General features: G+C 35.3%; 1 protein-coding gene and 26 non-coding genes across 27 annotated transcripts; all 27 read left to right on the top strand.

Moving 5' to 3' along the window:
• The first annotated feature begins 22 nt into the window (after nt 1–22).
• Nucleotides 23–95, top strand: Trnat-ugu (transfer RNA threonine (anticodon UGU)). Its single transcript has one exon. It is a non-coding gene; the product is annotated as a tRNA-Thr (tRNA).
• Nucleotides 96–176: 81 nt separating this feature from the next.
• Nucleotides 177–249, top strand: Trnat-agu (transfer RNA threonine (anticodon AGU)). Its single transcript has one exon. It is a non-coding gene; the product is annotated as a tRNA-Thr (tRNA).
• A 236-nt stretch (nt 250–485) lies between these two features.
• Trnat-agu (transfer RNA threonine (anticodon AGU)) lies at nt 486–558 on the top strand. The gene has a single exon. It is a non-coding gene; the product is annotated as a tRNA-Thr (tRNA).
• A 197-nt stretch (nt 559–755) lies between these two features.
• Nucleotides 756–828, top strand: Trnat-ugu (transfer RNA threonine (anticodon UGU)). Its single transcript has one exon. It is a non-coding gene; the product is annotated as a tRNA-Thr (tRNA).
• A 1,584-nt stretch (nt 829–2,412) lies between these two features.
• On the top strand, nt 2,413–2,485 carry Trnat-ugu (transfer RNA threonine (anticodon UGU)). The gene has a single exon. It is a non-coding gene; the product is annotated as a tRNA-Thr (tRNA).
• Nucleotides 2,486–2,567: 82 nt separating this feature from the next.
• Nucleotides 2,568–2,640, top strand: Trnat-agu (transfer RNA threonine (anticodon AGU)). The gene has a single exon. It is a non-coding gene; the product is annotated as a tRNA-Thr (tRNA).
• Nucleotides 2,641–2,874: 234 nt separating this feature from the next.
• Nucleotides 2,875–2,947, top strand: Trnat-agu (transfer RNA threonine (anticodon AGU)). The gene has a single exon. It is a non-coding gene; the product is annotated as a tRNA-Thr (tRNA).
• Nucleotides 2,948–3,025: 78 nt separating this feature from the next.
• Trnat-ugu (transfer RNA threonine (anticodon UGU)) lies at nt 3,026–3,098 on the top strand. Its single transcript has one exon. It is a non-coding gene; the product is annotated as a tRNA-Thr (tRNA).
• Nucleotides 3,099–4,204: 1,106 nt separating this feature from the next.
• Nucleotides 4,205–4,277, top strand: Trnat-ugu (transfer RNA threonine (anticodon UGU)). The gene has a single exon. It is a non-coding gene; the product is annotated as a tRNA-Thr (tRNA).
• An 80-nt stretch (nt 4,278–4,357) lies between these two features.
• On the top strand, nt 4,358–4,430 carry Trnat-ugu (transfer RNA threonine (anticodon UGU)). The gene has a single exon. It is a non-coding gene; the product is annotated as a tRNA-Thr (tRNA).
• A 233-nt stretch (nt 4,431–4,663) lies between these two features.
• On the top strand, nt 4,664–4,736 carry Trnat-agu (transfer RNA threonine (anticodon AGU)). The gene has a single exon. It is a non-coding gene; the product is annotated as a tRNA-Thr (tRNA).
• Nucleotides 4,737–4,956: 220 nt separating this feature from the next.
• On the top strand, nt 4,957–5,029 carry Trnat-ugu (transfer RNA threonine (anticodon UGU)). Its single transcript has one exon. It is a non-coding gene; the product is annotated as a tRNA-Thr (tRNA).
• A 179-nt stretch (nt 5,030–5,208) lies between these two features.
• On the top strand, nt 5,209–7,290 carry LOC140047836 (uncharacterized). The gene has a single exon (XM_072092868.1). The coding sequence runs from the start codon at nt 5,209–5,211 to the stop codon at nt 6,817–6,819; it is 1,611 nt and encodes a 536-aa protein (XP_071948969.1). The 3' UTR covers nt 6,820–7,290.
• A 3,418-nt stretch (nt 7,291–10,708) lies between these two features.
• Nucleotides 10,709–10,781, top strand: Trnat-ugu (transfer RNA threonine (anticodon UGU)). Its single transcript has one exon. It is a non-coding gene; the product is annotated as a tRNA-Thr (tRNA).
• Nucleotides 10,782–10,860: 79 nt separating this feature from the next.
• Trnat-agu (transfer RNA threonine (anticodon AGU)) lies at nt 10,861–10,933 on the top strand. Its single transcript has one exon. It is a non-coding gene; the product is annotated as a tRNA-Thr (tRNA).
• Nucleotides 10,934–11,012: 79 nt separating this feature from the next.
• Nucleotides 11,013–11,085, top strand: Trnat-ugu (transfer RNA threonine (anticodon UGU)). Its single transcript has one exon. It is a non-coding gene; the product is annotated as a tRNA-Thr (tRNA).
• Nucleotides 11,086–12,490: 1,405 nt separating this feature from the next.
• Nucleotides 12,491–12,563, top strand: Trnat-ugu (transfer RNA threonine (anticodon UGU)). Its single transcript has one exon. It is a non-coding gene; the product is annotated as a tRNA-Thr (tRNA).
• An 82-nt stretch (nt 12,564–12,645) lies between these two features.
• Nucleotides 12,646–12,718, top strand: Trnat-agu (transfer RNA threonine (anticodon AGU)). Its single transcript has one exon. It is a non-coding gene; the product is annotated as a tRNA-Thr (tRNA).
• Nucleotides 12,719–12,799: 81 nt separating this feature from the next.
• Nucleotides 12,800–12,872, top strand: Trnat-ugu (transfer RNA threonine (anticodon UGU)). The gene has a single exon. It is a non-coding gene; the product is annotated as a tRNA-Thr (tRNA).
• Nucleotides 12,873–12,952: 80 nt separating this feature from the next.
• Nucleotides 12,953–13,025, top strand: Trnat-agu (transfer RNA threonine (anticodon AGU)). Its single transcript has one exon. It is a non-coding gene; the product is annotated as a tRNA-Thr (tRNA).
• A 958-nt stretch (nt 13,026–13,983) lies between these two features.
• Nucleotides 13,984–14,056, top strand: Trnat-agu (transfer RNA threonine (anticodon AGU)). The gene has a single exon. It is a non-coding gene; the product is annotated as a tRNA-Thr (tRNA).
• Nucleotides 14,057–14,291: 235 nt separating this feature from the next.
• Nucleotides 14,292–14,364, top strand: Trnat-ugu (transfer RNA threonine (anticodon UGU)). Its single transcript has one exon. It is a non-coding gene; the product is annotated as a tRNA-Thr (tRNA).
• A 1,110-nt stretch (nt 14,365–15,474) lies between these two features.
• On the top strand, nt 15,475–15,547 carry Trnat-agu (transfer RNA threonine (anticodon AGU)). Its single transcript has one exon. It is a non-coding gene; the product is annotated as a tRNA-Thr (tRNA).
• Nucleotides 15,548–15,782: 235 nt separating this feature from the next.
• Trnat-ugu (transfer RNA threonine (anticodon UGU)) lies at nt 15,783–15,855 on the top strand. Its single transcript has one exon. It is a non-coding gene; the product is annotated as a tRNA-Thr (tRNA).
• Nucleotides 15,856–16,827: 972 nt separating this feature from the next.
• Nucleotides 16,828–16,900, top strand: Trnat-agu (transfer RNA threonine (anticodon AGU)). Its single transcript has one exon. It is a non-coding gene; the product is annotated as a tRNA-Thr (tRNA).
• Nucleotides 16,901–17,134: 234 nt separating this feature from the next.
• On the top strand, nt 17,135–17,207 carry Trnat-agu (transfer RNA threonine (anticodon AGU)). The gene has a single exon. It is a non-coding gene; the product is annotated as a tRNA-Thr (tRNA).
• Nucleotides 17,208–17,286: 79 nt separating this feature from the next.
• Trnat-ugu (transfer RNA threonine (anticodon UGU)) lies at nt 17,287–17,359 on the top strand. Its single transcript has one exon. It is a non-coding gene; the product is annotated as a tRNA-Thr (tRNA).
• The last annotated feature ends 72 nt before the right edge of the window (nt 17,360–17,431 follow it).

Below are 17,431 nucleotides of genomic sequence, written 5' to 3'. Positions count from 1 at the left end.
AAGGTAGTCAGCATTACAGCAAGGCGCTGTGGCTTAGCGGTTAAAGCACCTGTCTTGTAAATAGGAGATCCCCGGTTCAAATCCGGGCAGTGCCTTCATTTTTATCGTATACCATTATAATATACAAAATGTTTTTTCATTATTATTTTTTTTAACGTAAATCAAAATTACAGCAAGGCGCTGTGGCTTAGCGGTTACAGCGCCTGTCTAGTAAACAGGAGATCCCTGGTTCAAATCTAGGCAGTGCCTTAATTTTGATCGTATACAAGTTCAATTTACCAAAACTTTTTTAAGTTATTTTCTTTTTAAACGTAATTCAGCATTACAGCAAGGTGCTGTGGCGTAGCGGTTAAAGTGCCTGTCTAGTAAACAAGAGATCCCTGGTTCAAATCCAGCCAGTGCCTTAATTTTTATCGTATACCATTTTAATATACAAAAACTTTTTAAGTTATTATTTTTCTTAACGTTATTCAGCATTACAGTAAGGCGCTGTGGCTTAGCGGTTAAAGCGCCTGTCTAGTAAACAGGAGATCCCGGGTTCAAATCCGGGCAGTGCCTTTATTTTTATCGTATACCATTTTAATATACAAAATGTTTTTTAATTATAATTTTTAGCCGTTAAAGTGCCTGTCTTGTAAACAGGAGATCCCTGGTTCAAATCAGGGCAGTGCCTCAATTTTTATCGTACACCATTTTAATATACAAAAACGTTTTGAATTTATTATTTTATTTAACGTAATTAAGCAATACATGAAGGTGCTGTGGCTTAGCGGTTAAAGCGCCTGTCTTGTAAACAGGAGATCCCCGGTTCAAATCCGGGCAGTGCCTTAATTTAGATCGTATACCAGTTTAATTTACCAAAAACTTTTTTAGGTTATTATTTTTTTAAACGTAATTCAGAATTACAGCAAGACGGTGTGGTTTAGCGGTTAAAGCGCCTGTCTAGTAAACAGGAGATCCCAGTTCAAATCCTGGTGGTGCCTTAATTTTTATCATATACCATTATAATATACAAAATGTTTTTTAATTATTATTTTTTTTAACGTAAATCAAAATCACAGCAAGGCGCTGTGGATTAGCGGTTAAAGTGCCTGTCTAGTAAACAAGAGATCCCCTGTTCAACTCTAGCCAGTGCCTTAATTTTCATCGTATACCATTTTAATATACAAAACGTTTTTCAGTTATTTTTTTTTAAGGTAGTCAGCATTACAGCAAGGCGCTGTGGCTTAGCGGTTAAAGCGCCTGTCTTGTAAACAGGAGATCCCCGGTTCAAATCTGTGCAGGGCCTTTATTTTTATCGTATACCATTTTAATATACAAAATATTTTTTCAGTTACTATCTTTTTAACCGAATTCATCATTACAGCAAGGTTAAAGCGCCTGTCTAGTAAACAGGAGATCCCCGGTTCAAATCCAATCAGTGCCTTAATATCCATCGTATACCATTTTAATATACAAAACGTTTTTTAGTTATTATTTTTCTTAACGTAATTAAGCAATACAGGAAGGCGCTGTTGCTTAGCGGTTAAAGCGCCTGTCTTGTAAACAGGAGATCCCCGGTTCAAATCCGGGCGCTGTCTTAATTTTTATCATATACCATTATAATATACAAAATGTTTTTTCATTATTATTTTTTTTAACGTAAATCAAAATTACAGCAAGTCGCTGTTGCTTAGCGGTTAAAGCGCCTGTCTTGTAAACAGGAGATCCCCGGTTCAAATCCGGGCACTGCCTTGATTTTTATTGTATACCATTTTAATATACAAAAACTTTTTAAGTTATTATTTTTCTTAACGTAATTCAGCATTACAGTAAGGTGCTGTGGCTTAGCGTCTAGTAAACAGGAGATCCCCGGTTCAAATCCGGGCAGTGCCTTTATTTTTATTGTATACCATTTTAATATACAAAACGTTTTTCAGTTATTTTTTTTTAAGGTAGTCAGCATTACAGCAAGGCGCTGTGGCTTAGCGGTTAAAGCGCCTGTCTTGTAAACAGGAGATCCCCGCTTCAAATCCGTGCAGGGCCTTTATTTTTATCGTATACCATTTTAATATACAAAATGTTTTTTCATTATTATTTTGTTAACGTAATTCAGAACTACAGTAAGGCGCTGTGGGTTAGCGGTTAAAGCGCCGTCTAGTAAACAGGAGATCCCTGGTTCAAATCCGGGCAGTGCCTTCATTTTTATCGTATACCATTTTAATATACAAAATGTTTTTTAATTATTATTTTTTTAACGTAATTCAAAATTACAGCAAGGCGCTGTGGCTTATTGGTTAAAGCCCCTGTCTAGTAAACAAGAGATCCCCGCTTCAACTCCAGCCAGTGCCTTAATTTTTATCGTATACCATTTTATTAAACAAAATGTTTTTCAGTTATTATTTTTCTTAACGTAATTAAGCAATACAGGAGGGTGCTGTTGCTTAGCGGTTAAAGCGCCTGTCTTGTAAACAGGAGATCCCCGGTTCAAATCCGGGCAGTGCCTTAATTTTGATCGTATACCAGTTCAATTTACCAAAACTTTTTTAAGTTATTATTTTTCTTAACGTAATTAAGCAATACAGGAAGGCGTTGTGGTTTAGCGGTTAAAGTGCCTGTCTAGTAAACAGGAGATCCCTGGTTCAAATCCGGGTAGTGCCTTAATTCTGATCGTATACCAGTTTAATTTACAAAAACTTTTTTAAGTTATTATTTTTTTAACGTAATTCAGCATTACAGCAAGGCGCTGTGGCTTAGCGGTTAAAGCGCCTGTCTTGTAAACAGGAGATCCCCGATTCAAATACGGGCAGGGCCTTCATTTTTATCGTATACCATTTTAATATACAAAATGTTTTTTCATTATTATTTTGTTAACGTAATTCAAAACTACAGCAAGGCGCTGTGGCTTAGCGGTTAAAGCGCCTGTCTAGTAAACAGGAGATCCCCGGTTCAAATCCGGGCAGTGCCTTTATTTTTATTGTATACCATTTTAATATACAAAATGTTTTTCAGTTATTTTTTTTTAAGGTAGTCAGCATTACAGCAAGGCACTGTGGCTTAGCGGTTAAAGCGCCTGTCTTGTAAACAGGAGATTCTTGGTTCAAATCCGGGCAGTGCCTTCATTTTTATCGTATACCATTTTAATATACAAAACGTTTTTTCAGTTACTATCTTTTTAACCGAATTCATCATTACAGCAAGCTTAAAGCGCCTGTCTAGTAAACAGGAGATCCCCGGTTCAAATCCAATCAGTGCCTTAATATCCATCGTATACCATTTTAATATACAAAACGTTTTTTAGTTATTATTTTTCTTAACGTAATTAAGCAATACAGGAAGGCGCTGTTGCTTAGCGGTTAAAGCGCCTGTCTTGTAAACAGGAGATCCCCGGTTCAAATCCGGGCGCTGTCTTAATTTTTATCATATACCATTATAATATACAAAATGTTTTTTCATTATTATTTTTTTTAACGTAAATCAAAATTACAGCAAGTCGCTGTTGCTTAGCGGTTAAAGCGCCTGTCTTGTAAACAGGAGATCCCGGGTTCAAATCCGGGCACTGCCTTGATTTTTATTGTATACCATTTTAATATACAAAAACTTTTTAAGTTATTATTTTTCTTAACGTAATTCAGCATTACAGTAAGGTGCTGTGGCTTAGCGTCTAGTAAACAGGAGATCCCCGGTTCAAATCCGGGCAGTGCCTTTATTTTTATTGTATACCATTTTAATATACAAAACGTTTTTCAGTTATTTTTTTTTAAGGTAGTCAGCATTACAGCAAGGCGCTGTGGCTTAGCGGTTAAAGCGCCTGTCTTGTAAACAGGAGATCCCCGCTTCAAATCCGTGCAGGGCCTTTATTTTTATCGTATACCATTTTAATATACAAAATGTTTTTTCATTATTATTTTGTTAACGTAATTCAGAACTACAGTAAGGCGCTGTGGGTTAGCGGTTAAAGCGCCGTCTAGTAAACAGGAGATCCTCGGTTCAAATCCGGGCAGTGCCTTTATTTTTATTGTATACCATTTTAATATACAAAACGTTTTTCAGTTATTTTTTTTTTTTAAAAACCGCTGTGGCTTAGCGGTTAAAGCGCCTGTCTTGTAAACAGGAGATCCCCGGTTCAAATCCGGGCAGGGCCTTCATTTTTATCGTATACCATTTTAATATACAAAATGTTTTTTCATTATTATTTTCTTAACGTAATTCAGCATTACAGCAAGGCGCTGTGGCTTAGCGGTTAAAGCGCCTGTCTTGTAAACAGGAGATCCCCGGTTCAAATCCGGGCAGGGCCTTCATTTTTATCGTATACCATTTTAATATACAAAATTTTTTTTCATTATTATTTTGTTAACGTAATTCAAAACTACAGTAAGGCGCTGTGGCTTAGCGGTTAAAGCGCCTGTCTTGTAAACAGGAGATCCCTGGTTCAAATCCGGGCAGGGCCTTCATTTTTATCGTATACCATTTTAATATACAAAATGTTTTTTCATTATTATTTTGTTAACGTAATTCAAAACTACAGTAAGGCGCTGTGGCTTTGCGGTTAAAGCGCCTGTCTTGTAAACAAGAGATCCCCGGTTCAAATCCGGGCAGGGCCTTCATTTCTATCGTATACCATTTTAATATACAAAATGTTTTTTCATTATTATTTTGTTAACGTAATTCAAAACTACAGTAAGGCGCTGTGGCTTAGCGGTTAAAGCGCCTGTCTAGTAAACAGGAGATCCCCGGTTCAAATCCGGGCACTGCCTTGATTTTTATTGTATACCATTTTAATATACAAAAACTTTTTAAGTTATTATTTTTCTTAACGTAATTCAGCATTACAGTAAGGCGCTGTGGCTTAGCGTCTAGTAAACAGGAGATCCCCGGTTCAAATCCGGGCAGTGCCTTTATTTTTATTGTATACCATTTTAATATACAAAAGGTTTTTCAGTTATTTTTTTTTTAAGGTAGTCAGCATTACAGCAAGGCGCTGTGGCTTAGTGGTTAAAGCACTTGTCTTGTAAACAGGAGATTCATGGTTCAAATCCGGGCAGTGCCTTCATTTTTATCGTATACCATTTTAATATACAAAACGTTTTTTCAGTTACTATCTTTTTAACCGAATTTATCATTACAGCAAGCTTAAAGCTTGGCAACAGTATTGTCTATTGTTTCTGTCACAAACAAAATCGTACCATTTCGTTCATATGCAAATACAAACACAAGCACGATAACGTTATGGCGTGTAGAAAGAAAAAAATCTATGCAGTCGCCGTGGGAAGAAATCCTGGAATATATAAGTCCTGGCTTGAATGCCAAGAAAACACAGATAGCGTTCATGGGGCCCAATTCCAGTCTTTCTACAATATGGAAAAAGCCCTTAATTACCTAAAGGCAAATGATGTGCACATTGATAACGTGGTAACTGATATAAGCAATCACAATACTGATAAAGAAAAAGATGTGCCCGCAAATAGCAATATAAACGAGGCTATTGATACAGATGGAATATCACTTGACTTACCACCGATATTGAATAAGGAATATCCAACACATCATCAAGACCAAATCACCCCTGATATTGACATCATCACTGAAACTGAAAACTACATTGATAGTGTAGCTCAACAACTACTACTAGGGCTACCTACACCGATAAAAGCATCGGACACTGGAAACACGATTGGTAAAAGCACACAATCTAAATCCCATATAGATTGTAAACATGCTATCAAAAAGTTAGAAAGTTTTTTCGCCGACACGCTGCTTAATGTAATCAAAGAGAACTGTGATCTAAAAGTGAAGATGATCACAGGCGAAAACAGCAGACTTCAGACAGAAAACAAAAAACTTATGTCAGAAATAGAATCATTAAAACAAATTCGAAACACACCAAGCTGTCCAAAAAAATCCGAAGAAAACACCAAACTAAGAAAAGATGTCGATAAATCAACTGAAAGAATAAAACAATTAGAGACAGACAACAGAAAACTACAATCCGACTTACAATCAATAAAATCATATGAAAAACTAATAGCTACTAAAGAAGATCAAATAACGACGTTACAAAACAAGATTACTGAAACAGAACGAAAACTATCTAAAGCAAAAGATGAAACATATGAAATAAAAAGAACACAAATAGCTGTTGATACCTCTGACTACAACATAGTTCAGAAAGCAAAAAAACAACAAACATACGCAGATGCTATAAAAAGTCTACCGATACATCAACATGAAAATCGTAGGAGTACCAGCGTAGGCGGACCAAAAAGGGGCCAATCAAAAAAAACATCAATAACGGTAATAGGAAACTCGCATCTAAAAAATATAGATGCTCATCGTCTCCTTCCAATGGCAAATACAACAATAATACAAGCGTATACCCTATCGGACATTAGCGACGCGCTAGAAAACCTCCAGGAAGACCCGGACTGCATCGTGATACATGAAATCACAAACACTATAAAAAATATGAGCGCAGAGGAGTGTGCAAACGCCCTCTACAGTATGATAAAAAGTTATGCCATTGAATTCCCAAATACCCACTTTATCATCTCACTGGGTCTACCGAGAGTAGGGGAACTAAATTACAAAATTGAGATGGTAAACGCAGAAATCAAGCACGCAATGAGACTTGACAATATACACAACTTGTCATTCTGTGACAACAGCAATTTTCTTAGAAATGGTAACATTATCTACAATTTATTGGCCCAAGACGGATATCACCTATCTCAAAATGGAACAAGTCTACTTGCTAGCAACATTCGATGCAAAGTCCAGTTAACCCTCAAGTTACAACGCCCGAGTACATCGTACAAGAGACAGAAGTTAAAACCGAAATAACCAAAGTAACATGGAAAAGTCTACTCAAGCAAACCCTGAAAGCGCAACAAGTATAAACAATGACAATCTATCAAATCAAACTGATATATTATTCAATCCTATTACTCTATGTAACAACTTTGACGAACAGGATGAACTAACTGATCATAGTCTTAGCAATAAAATATGTACGATAGAGACATGCTCGTATATGAGCACAGACCAGTTAAATGACTCGGTTAATAAAATAAATAATATCAGCTACTCATTTTTACACTATAATATCAGAAGTATTAACAAACACTTAGATGAATTAATTACTTGTTTAAACGGCATTAAACACCCATTCACTGTAATTGGCTTATCAGAAACATGGCTTAAAGAAACATCACCTAGACCATACTTACCAAACTACGATTTCCATGCTCTAGACAGGGAAAATCGAAAAGGAGGTGGTGTTGGCTTGTTTATTTCAAATACTATAGAGGTCAAAACAAGAACCGATTTGAAAATTAAGTTCTGTGAATGTCTGTTTATTGAGATAATTGAAAAAAAGTGTAAAAATGCAATTGTTGGTACTGTCTACAGACCACCAGACATGAAAATAGATGTTTTTAATGATTCACTTGAAGATGTCCTCACTGCTATAGACAAAGAAGGTAAACCATGTTATATCATGGGAGATTTTAATATCAATCTGCTTAAACATGTAACATGCAGTGATGTAAATGATTTTATTGAAATAATGATATCTCACTCGTTTTATCCATCTATATCTAGACCAACTAGAATACAAGATCAGTCAGTAACACTAATTGACAACATATTTTCAAATACAATTTCCGAAAAAGTTCTATCTGGTATACTAATCTCGGACATTTCCGACCATTTACCAGTATATCAAATAACTCACTCTGCTTCGTCTTCCCACGTAAACACGCACATGAATAAAGGCACCTCAGTCTCATGTGACACGTATATAGTTAACAATAGAAATATTATGAAACTAAATAGTGATTTATTAAGTGCAGAGTGGCTTGGAGTATATGAAGCGACTGATCCAGAAATCGCTTATAATGATTTTCTGGATAATTTTAAGTTTCTATATAACAAACACCTTAAAAAAACTGTAAAGTCATCAAAACAGTATGACAAATTCAAGCAGCCCTGGATGAGTTTTGGGTTACTAAGGTCAAGTAAAAGAAAGCATGTACTGTATAAAAGGTTCATAAAAAACCCTACTGTAAAAAACAAAAATACGTATAAAGAATTTAAAAAAGCTTTTGCACGCACGTGCAAAATCGCCAAAAAGATGTATTATGAAAATCTTTTCAATCGAACAAATGGTAATATTAAAAAAACATGGAATGTTATAAATGATGTAATTGATCCGAATAAAGGAAAAACTAAAGTTCCATCTTCTTTTACACATAGCAATGAAACTATACATGGTTGCGAAAATGTTGTAAATCATATTAATGATTATTTTATTAATGTAGGTTGTAAGGTTCAAGACAATATTGAGTCTACTACGACAAAATATTCTGAATACCTCACAAACAAACAACGTAACTCAATGTTTTTTTGCTATGTTGATGAGGAGGAGGTAATAAAAGTTATTGAATCTCTCGATTCAAACAAAGCCTCCGGATTTGATGACATTTCAGCTAAAGTTGTAAAGGAAGTAAAATACAATATTTTAAAGCCGCTGACATATATTTTTAATTTATCACTTCAAACTGGACTAATACCAGGGAAGTTGAAAATTTCCAAAGTAGTTCCCATACATAAAAAAGGGGACCGCCATTTGGCCTCAAACTATCGTCCCATATCGCTGTTGCCCATTTTTTCGAAAGTTTTTGAAAAGATTATCCATAATCAATTATACAATTATCTTACAAAATGTAAAGTGTTAAGCAACAATCAATATGGATTTAGAAACAAACACTCAACTTCTCATGCTATGATCGACTTGGTCCATAAAATATTAAATGCATTTGAAAAAAAGGAATATGCACTTACTACCTTTATGGATTTGTCAAAAGCGTTTGACATTATCGATCACAGTATTCTGTTGAGCAAATTGGCGCATTATGGTATAAGAGGCATCGTTTTAATGTGGTTTAGAAACTATTTAAGTGGCCGCAAACAATATGTTTATGCCAACGGTAGATCATCATGTTTAAAAGACACCAATATAGGGGTGCCACAGGGTTCTGTTTTAGGACCACTTTTGTTTTTAATTTACATCAATGATATAAGTCGAGCAAGTAGTAAAATAGATATAATTAGTTTTGCTGACGACACAACTTGTATAACAAGGGGAGATGACCCTACAATGTTAAACCATACTATGAATATTGAACTAGAAAAAATAAACGTATGGCTTAAAGCAAATAAACTGTTACTGAATGTCAGCAAAACTAATTACGTTGTTTTTAGAACTAGCCAAAAGAACTTTGACAAAAACCAGTTTAAAATAAAAATGAATAATGTGTTATTACATAGAAAAGAAAATGTGACATTTCTAGGTGTAATGTTAAACGAAAATCTTAACTGGAAACATCACATACAGCTTATTAGGAAAAAAATGTCTAGGGCAATTGGTATACTTTTAAAAGTAAGAGAATTCTTTCCTCATAAAGTCCGTATTAGTCTTTATAACACCTTAGTATTACCTCACCTTCAGTATGGTAACTTAATATGGGGAAATACATACAAGAGCACGTTAGAAGTAATACTAAAACTCCAAAAGAGAGCTGTAAAATGCATTACCTTCTCTAAATCCAGACAAGCCTCAGAGCCACTGTTTAAGAAACTAAAAATATTAAACGTTTATGATATTTACAAAGTAAACGTCATAGGATTTATGGCAAACGTAAAATTCAATGAATTACCACATCACATTTTAAATATTTTTAATTACTGTGACAGTATTAGGCCTACTCATAACCTCAGAACAGAAACTGAATTCGAAATTCCCTTCACAAGACTAACTTGCAGTCAACAGTTTATACACATATATGGACCAAAATTGTGGAAAGAATTCACTTGTAATGGTGGTAATAAACCGGTTATCTTAAAGAAACAAAATAAATGTATAAAAAAACAGGTTAAAAAATACTTTTTATCACTATATGCTGATTAACAACACCTTTGTTTATTTAAGTTCTATATACTTGTTCTTATGTAAAAGGGTCCTACAAAAAAACGAAGCTATAGCTTTTTTATGCAGGATCCCTGTTCTCAGTTGTACTGTAATTATGATGTACTGTAATTGATGACTAAATAAATGTGGAATAAATGAAAATGAAAAAAAAATGAAATGAAAGCGCCTGTCTAGTAAACAGGAGATCCCCGGTTCAAATCCAATCAGTGCCTTAATATCCATCGTATACCATTTTAATATACAAAACGTTTTTTAGTTATTATTTTTCTTAACGTAATTAAGCAATACAGGATGGCGCTGTTGCTTAGCGGTTAAAGCGCCTGTCTTGTAAACAGGAGATCCCCGGTTCAAATCCGGGCGCTGTCTTAATTTTTATCATATACCATTATAATATACAAAATGTTTTTACATTATTATTTTTTTTAACGTAAATCAAAATTACTGCAAGTCGCTGTTGCTTAGCGGTTAAAGCGCCTGTCTTGTAAACAGGAGATCCCGGGTTCAAATCCGGGCACTGCCTTGATTTTTATTGTATACCATTTTAATATACAAAAACTTTTTAAGTTATTATTTTTCTTAACGTAATTCAGCATTACAGTAAGGCGCTGTGGCTTAGCGTCTAGTAAACAGGAGATCCTCGGTTCAAATCCGGGCAGGGCCTTCATTTTTATCGTATACCATTTTAATATACAAAATGTTTTTTCATTATTATTTTTTTAACGTAATTCAGCATTACAGCAAGGCGCTGTGGCTTAGCGGTTAAAGCGCCTGTCTTGTAAACAGGAGATCCCCGGTTCAAATCCGGGCAGGGCCTTCTTTTTATCGTATACCATTTTAATATACAAAATGTTTTTTCATTATTATTTTGTTAACGTAATTCAAAACTACAGTAAGGCGCTGTGGCTTAGCGGTTAAAGCGTCTGTCTAGTAAACAGGAGATCCCCGGTTCAAATCCGGGCAGTGCCTTTATTTTTATTGTATACCATTTTAATATACAAAACGTTTTTCAGTTATTTTTTTTTTAAGGTAGTCAGCATTACAGCAAGGCGCTGTGGCTTAGCGGTTAAAGCGCCTGTCTTGTAAACAGGAGATTCTTGGTTCAAATCCGGGCAGTGCCTTCATTTTTATCGTATACCATTTTAATATACAAAACGTTTTTTCAGTTACTATCTTTTTAACCGAATTCATCATTCGAGCAAGGTTAAAGCGCCTGTCTAGTAAACAGGAGATCCCCGGTTCAAATCCAATCAGTGCCTTAATATCCATCGTATACCATTTTAATATACAAAACGTTTTTTAGTTATTATTTTTCTTAACGTAATTAAGCAATACAGGAAGGCGCTGTTGCTTAGCGGTTAAAGCGTCTGTCTTGTAAACAGGATATCCCCGGTTCAAATCCGGGCGCTGTCTTAATTTTTATCATATACCATTATAATATACAAAATGTTTTTTCATTATTATTTTTTTTAACGTAAATCAAAATTACAGCAAGTCGCTGTTGCTCAGCGGTTAAAGCGCCTGTCTTGTAAACAGGAGATCCCCGATTCAAATCCGGGCAGTGCCTTGATTTTTATTGTATACCATTTTAATATACAAAAACTTTTTAAGTTATTATTTTTCTTAACGTAATTCAGCATTACAGTAAGGCGCTGTGGCTTAGCGTCTAGTAAACAGGAGATCCCCGGTTCAAATCCGGGGAGTGCCTTTATTTTTATTGTATACCATTTTAATATACAAAACGTTTTTCAGTTATTTTTTTTTAAGGTAGTCAGCATTACAGCATGGCGCTGTGGCTTAGCGGTTAAAGCGCCTGTCTTGTAAACAGGAGATCCCCGGTTCAAATCTGTGCAGGGCCTCTATTTTTATCGTATACCATTTTAATATACAAAATGTTTTTTCAGTTACTATCTTTTTAACCGAATTCATCATTACAGCAAGGTTAAAGCGCCTGTCTAGTAAACAGTTCAAATCCAATCAGTGCCTTAATATCCATCGTATACCATTTTAATATACAAAACGTTTTTTAGTTATTATTTTTCTTAACGTAATTAAGCAATACAGGAAGGCGCTGTGGCTTAGCGGTTAAAGCGCCTGTCTTGTGAACAGGAGATCCCCGGTTCAAATCCGTGCAGGGCCTTTATTTTTATCGTATACCATTTTAATATACAAAATGTTTTTTCATTATTATTTGGTTAACGTAATTCAAAACTACATTAAGGAGCTGTGGCTTAGCGGTTAAAGCGCCTGTCTAGTAAACAGGAGATCCCTGGATCAAATCCGGCAGTGCCTTCATTTTTATCGTATACCATTTTAATATACAAAATGTTTTTTAATTATTATTTTTTTAACGTAATTCAAAATTACAGCAAGGCGCTGTGGCTTATTGGTTAAAGCGCCTGTCTAGTAAACAAGAGATCCCCGGTTCAACTCCAGCCACTGCCTTAATTTTTATCGTATACCATTTTATTAAACAAAATGTTTTTCAGTTATTATTTTTCATAACGTAATTAAGCAATACAGGAGGGTGCTGTTGCTTAGCGGTTAAAGCGCCTGTCTTGTAAACAGGAGATCCCCGGTTCAAATCCGGGCAGTGCCTTGATTTTGATCGTATACCAGTTCAATTTACCAAAACTTTTTTAAGTTATTATTTTTCTTAACGTAATTAAGCAATACAGGAAGGCGTTGTGGTTTAGCGGTTAAAGTGCCTGTCTAGTAAACAGGAGATCCCTGGTTCAAATCCGGGCAGTGCCTTAATTCTGATCGTATACCAGTTTAATTTACAAAAACTTTTTTAAGTTATTATTTTTTTAACGTAATTCAGCATTACAGCAAGGCGCTGTGGCTTAGCGGTTAAAGCGCCTGTCTTGTAAACAGGAGATCCCCGGTTCAAATCCGGGCAGGGCCTTCATTTTTATCGTATACCATTTTAATATACAAAATGTTTTTTCATTATTATTTTGTTAACCTAATTCAAAACTACAGTAAGGCGCTGTGGCTTAGCGGTTAAAGCGCCTGTCTAGTAAACAGGAGATCCCGGGTTCAAATCCGGGCAGTGCCTTGATTTTTATTGTATACCATTTTAATATACAAAAACTTTTTAAGTTATTATTTTTCTTAACGTAATTCCGCATTACAGTAAGGCGCTGTGGCTTAGCGTCTAGTAAACAGGAGATCCTCGGTTCAAATCCGGGCAGTGCCTTTATTTTTATTGTATACCATTTTAATATACAAAAGGTTTTTCAGTTATTTTTTTTTTAAGGTAGTCAGCATCACAGCAAGGCGCTGTGGCTTAGCGGTTAAAGCGCCTGTCTTGTAAACAGGAGATCCCGGGTTCAAATCCGGGCACTGCCTTGATTTTTATTGTATACCATTTTAATATACAAAAACTTTTTAAGTTATTATTTTTCTTAACGTAATTCAGCATTACAGTAAGGCGCTGTGGCTTAGCGTCTAGTAAACAGGAGATCCTCGGTTCAAATCCGGGCAGTGCCTTTATTTTTATTGTATACCATTTTAATATACAAAAGGTTTTTCAGTTATTTTTTTTTTAAGGTAGTCAGCATCACAGCAAGGCGCTGTGGATTAGCGGTTAAAGCGCCTGTCTTGTAAACAGGAGATTCTTGGTTCAAATCCGGGCAGTGCCTTCATTTTTATCGTATACCATTTTAATATACAAAACGTTTTTTCAGTTACTATCTTTTTAACCGAATTCATCATTACAGGAAGGTTAAAGCGCCTGTCTAGTAAACAGGAGGTCCCCGGTTCAAATCCAATCAGTGCCTTAATATCCATCGTATACCATTTTAATATACAAAACGTTTTTTAGTTATTATTTTTCTTAACGTAATTAAGCAATACAGGAAGGCGCTGTTGCTTAGCGGTTAAAGCGCCTGTCTTCTAAACAGGAGATCCCCGGTTCAAATCCGTGCAGGGCCTTTATTTTTATCGTATACCATTTTAATATACAAAATGTTTTTTCATTATTGTTTTGTTAACGTAATTCAAAACTACAGTAAGGTGCTGTGGCTTAGCGGTTAAAGCGCCTGTCTAGTAAACAGGAGATCCCTGGTTCAAATCCGGGCAGTGCCTTCATTTTTATCGTATACCATTTTAATATACAAAATGTTTTTAAATTATCATTTTTTTTAACGTAATTCAAAATTACAGCAAGGTGCTGTGGCTTATTGGTTAAAGCGCCTGTCTAGTAAACAAGAGATCCACGGTTCAACTCCAGCCAGTGCCTTAATTTTTATCGTATACCATTTTATTAAACAAAATGTTTTTCAGTTATTATTTTTCTTAACGTAATTAAGCAATACAGGAGGGTGCTGTTGCTTAGCGGTTAAAGCGCCTGTCTTGTAAACAGGAGATCCCCGGTTCAAATCCGGGCAGTGCCTTAATTTTGATCGTATACCAGTTCAATTTACCAAAACTTTTTTAAGTTATTATTTTTCTTAACGTAATTAAGCAATACAGGAAGGCGTTGTGGTTTAACGGTTAAAGTGCCTTTCTAGTAAACAGGAGATCCCTGGTTCAAATCCGGGCAGTGCCTTGATTTTTATTGTATACCATTTTAATATACAAAACGTTTTTCAGTTATTTTTTTTTTAAGGTAGTCAGCATTACAGCAAGGAGCTGTGGCTTAGCGGTTAAAGCACCTGTCTTGTAAACAGAAGATTCTTGGTTCAAATCCGGGCAGTGCCTTCATTTTTATCGTATACCATTTTAATATACAAAACGTTTTTTCAGTTACTATCTTTTTAACCGAATTCATCATTACAGGAAGGTTAAAGCGCCTGTCTAGTAAACAGGAGATCCCCGGTTCAAATCCAATCAGTGCCTTAATATCCATCGTATACCATTTTAATATACAAAACGTTTTTTAGTTATTATTTTTCTTAACGTAATTCAGCATTACAGTAAGGCGCTGTGGCTTAGCGTCTAGTAAACAGGAGATCCTCGGTTCAAATCCGGGCAGTGCCTTTATTTTTATTGTATACCATTTTAATATACAAAAGGTTTTTCAGTTATTTTTTTTTTAAGGTAGTCAGCATCACAGCAAGGCGCTGTGGATTAGCGGTTAAAGCGCCTGTCTTGTAAACAGGAGATTCTTGGTTCAAATCCGGGCAGTGCCTTCATTTTTATCGTATACCATTTTAATATACAAAACGTTTTTTCAGTTACTATCTTTTTAACCGAATTCATCATTACAGGAAGGTTAAAGCGCCTGTCTAGTAAACAGGAGGTCCCCGGTTCAAATCCAATCAGTGCCTTAATATCCATCGTATACCATTTTAATATACAAAACGTTTTTTAGTTATTATTTTTCTTAACGTAATTAAGCAATACAGGAAGGCGCTGTTGCTTAGCGGTTAAAGCGCCTGTCTTCTAAACAGGAGATCCCCGGTTCAAATCCGTGCAGGGCCTTTATTTTTATCGTATACCATTTTAATATACAAAATGTTTTTTCATTATTGTTTTGTTAACGTAATTCAAAACTACAGTAAGGTGCTGTGGCTTAGCGGTTAAAGCGCCTGTCTAGTAAACAGGAGATCCCTGGTTCAAATCCGGGCAGTGCCTTCATTTTTATCGTATACCATTTTAATATACAAAATGTTTTTAAATTATCATTTTTTTTAACGTAATTCAAAATTACAGCAAGGTGCTGTGGCTTATTGGTTAAAGCGCCTGTCTAGTAAACAAGAGATCCACGGTTCAACTCCAGCCAGTGCCTTAATTTTTATCGTATACCATTTTATTAAACAAAATGTTTTTCAGTTATTATTTTTCTTAACGTAATTAAGCAATACAGGAGGGTGCTGTTGCTTAGCGGTTAAAGCGCCTGTCTTGTAAACAGGAGATCCCCGGTTCAAATCCGGGCAGTGCCTTAATTTTGATCGTATACCAGTTCAATTTACCAAAACTTTTTTAAGTTATTATTTTTCTTAACGTAATTAAGCAATACAGGAAGGCGTTGTGGTTTAACGGTTAAAGTGCCTTTCTAGTAAACAGGAGATCCCTGGTTCAAATCCGGGCAGTGCCTTGATTTTTATTGTATACCATTTTAATATACAAAACGTTTTTCAGTTATTTTTTTTTTAAGGTAGTCAGCATAACAGCAAGGAGCTGTGGCTTAGCGGTTAAAGCACCTGTCTTGTAAACAGAAGATTCTTGGTTCAAATCCGGGCAGTGCCTTCATTTTTATCGTATACCATTTTAATATACAAAACGTTTTTTCAGTTACTATCTTTTTAACCGAATTCATCATTACAGGAAGGTTAAAGCGCCTGTCTAGTAAACAGGAGATCCCCGGTTCAAATCCAATCAGTGCCTTAATATCCATCGTATACCATTTTAATATACAAAACGTTTTTTAGTTATTATTTTTCTTAACGTAATTAAGCAATACAGGAAGGAGCTGTTGCTTAGCGGTTAAAGCGCCTGTCTTGTAAACAGGAGATCCCCGGTTCAAATCCGGGCGCTGTCTTAATTTTTATCATATACCATTATAATATACAAAATGTTTTTTCATTATTATTTTTTTTAACGTAAATCAAAATTACAGCAAGTCGCTATTGCTTAGCGGTTAAAGCGCCTGTCTTGTAAACAGGAGATCCCCGGTTCAAATCCGGGCAGTGCCTTGATTTTTATTGTATACCATTTTAATATACAAAAACTTTTTAAGTTATTATTTTTCTTAACGTAAATCAGCATTACAGTAAGGCGCTGTGGCTTAGCGTCTAGTAAACAGGAGATCCCCGGTTCAAATCCGGGCAGTGCCTTTATTTTTATTGTATACCATTTTAATATACAAAACGTTTTTCAGTTATTTTTTTTTAAGGTAGTCAGCATTACAGCAAGGCGCTTTGGCTTAGCGGTTAAAGAGCCTGTCTAGTAAACAGGAGATCCCTGGTTCAAATCCGGGCAGTGCCTTCATTTTTATCGTATACCATTTTAATATACAAAATGTTTTTTAATCATTATTTTTTTAACGTAATTCAAAATTACAGCAAGGCGCTGTGGCTTATTGGTTAAAGCGCCTGTCTAGTAAACAAGAGATCCCCGGTTCAACTCCAGCCAGTGCCTTAATTTTTATCGTATACCATTTTATTAAACAAAATGTTTTTCAGTTATTATTTTTCTTAACGTAATTAAGAAATACAGGAGGGTGCTGTGGCTTAGCGGTTAAAGCGCCTGTCTAGTAAACAGGAGATCCCCGGTTCAAATCCGGGCAGTGCCTTTATTTTTATTGTATACCATTTTAATATACAAAACGTTTTTCAGTTATTTTTTTTTTAAGGTAGTCAGCATTACAGCAAGGCGCTGTGGCTTAGCGGTTAAAGCGCCTGTCTTGTAAACAGGAGATTCTTGGTTCAAATCCGGGCAGTGCCTTCATTTTTATCGTATACCATTTTAATATACAAAACGTTTTTTCAGTTACTATCTTTTTAACCGAATTCATCA

Source organism: Antedon mediterranea, chromosome 4 (assembly GCF_964355755.1).
Source record: "Antedon mediterranea chromosome 4, ecAntMedi1.1, whole genome shotgun sequence".
NCBI lineage: Eukaryota > Metazoa > Echinodermata > Crinoidea > Comatulida > Antedonidae > Antedon > Antedon mediterranea.
This window is presented reverse-complemented; position numbering and strand designations above follow the sequence as displayed.

What these genes read in the sequence shown, in the direction of transcription:
- LOC140047836 (XM_072092868.1), top strand. Translation starts at nt 5,209, where the DNA reads ATGGCGTGTAGAAAGAAAAAAATCTATGCAGTCGCCGTGGGAAGAAAT.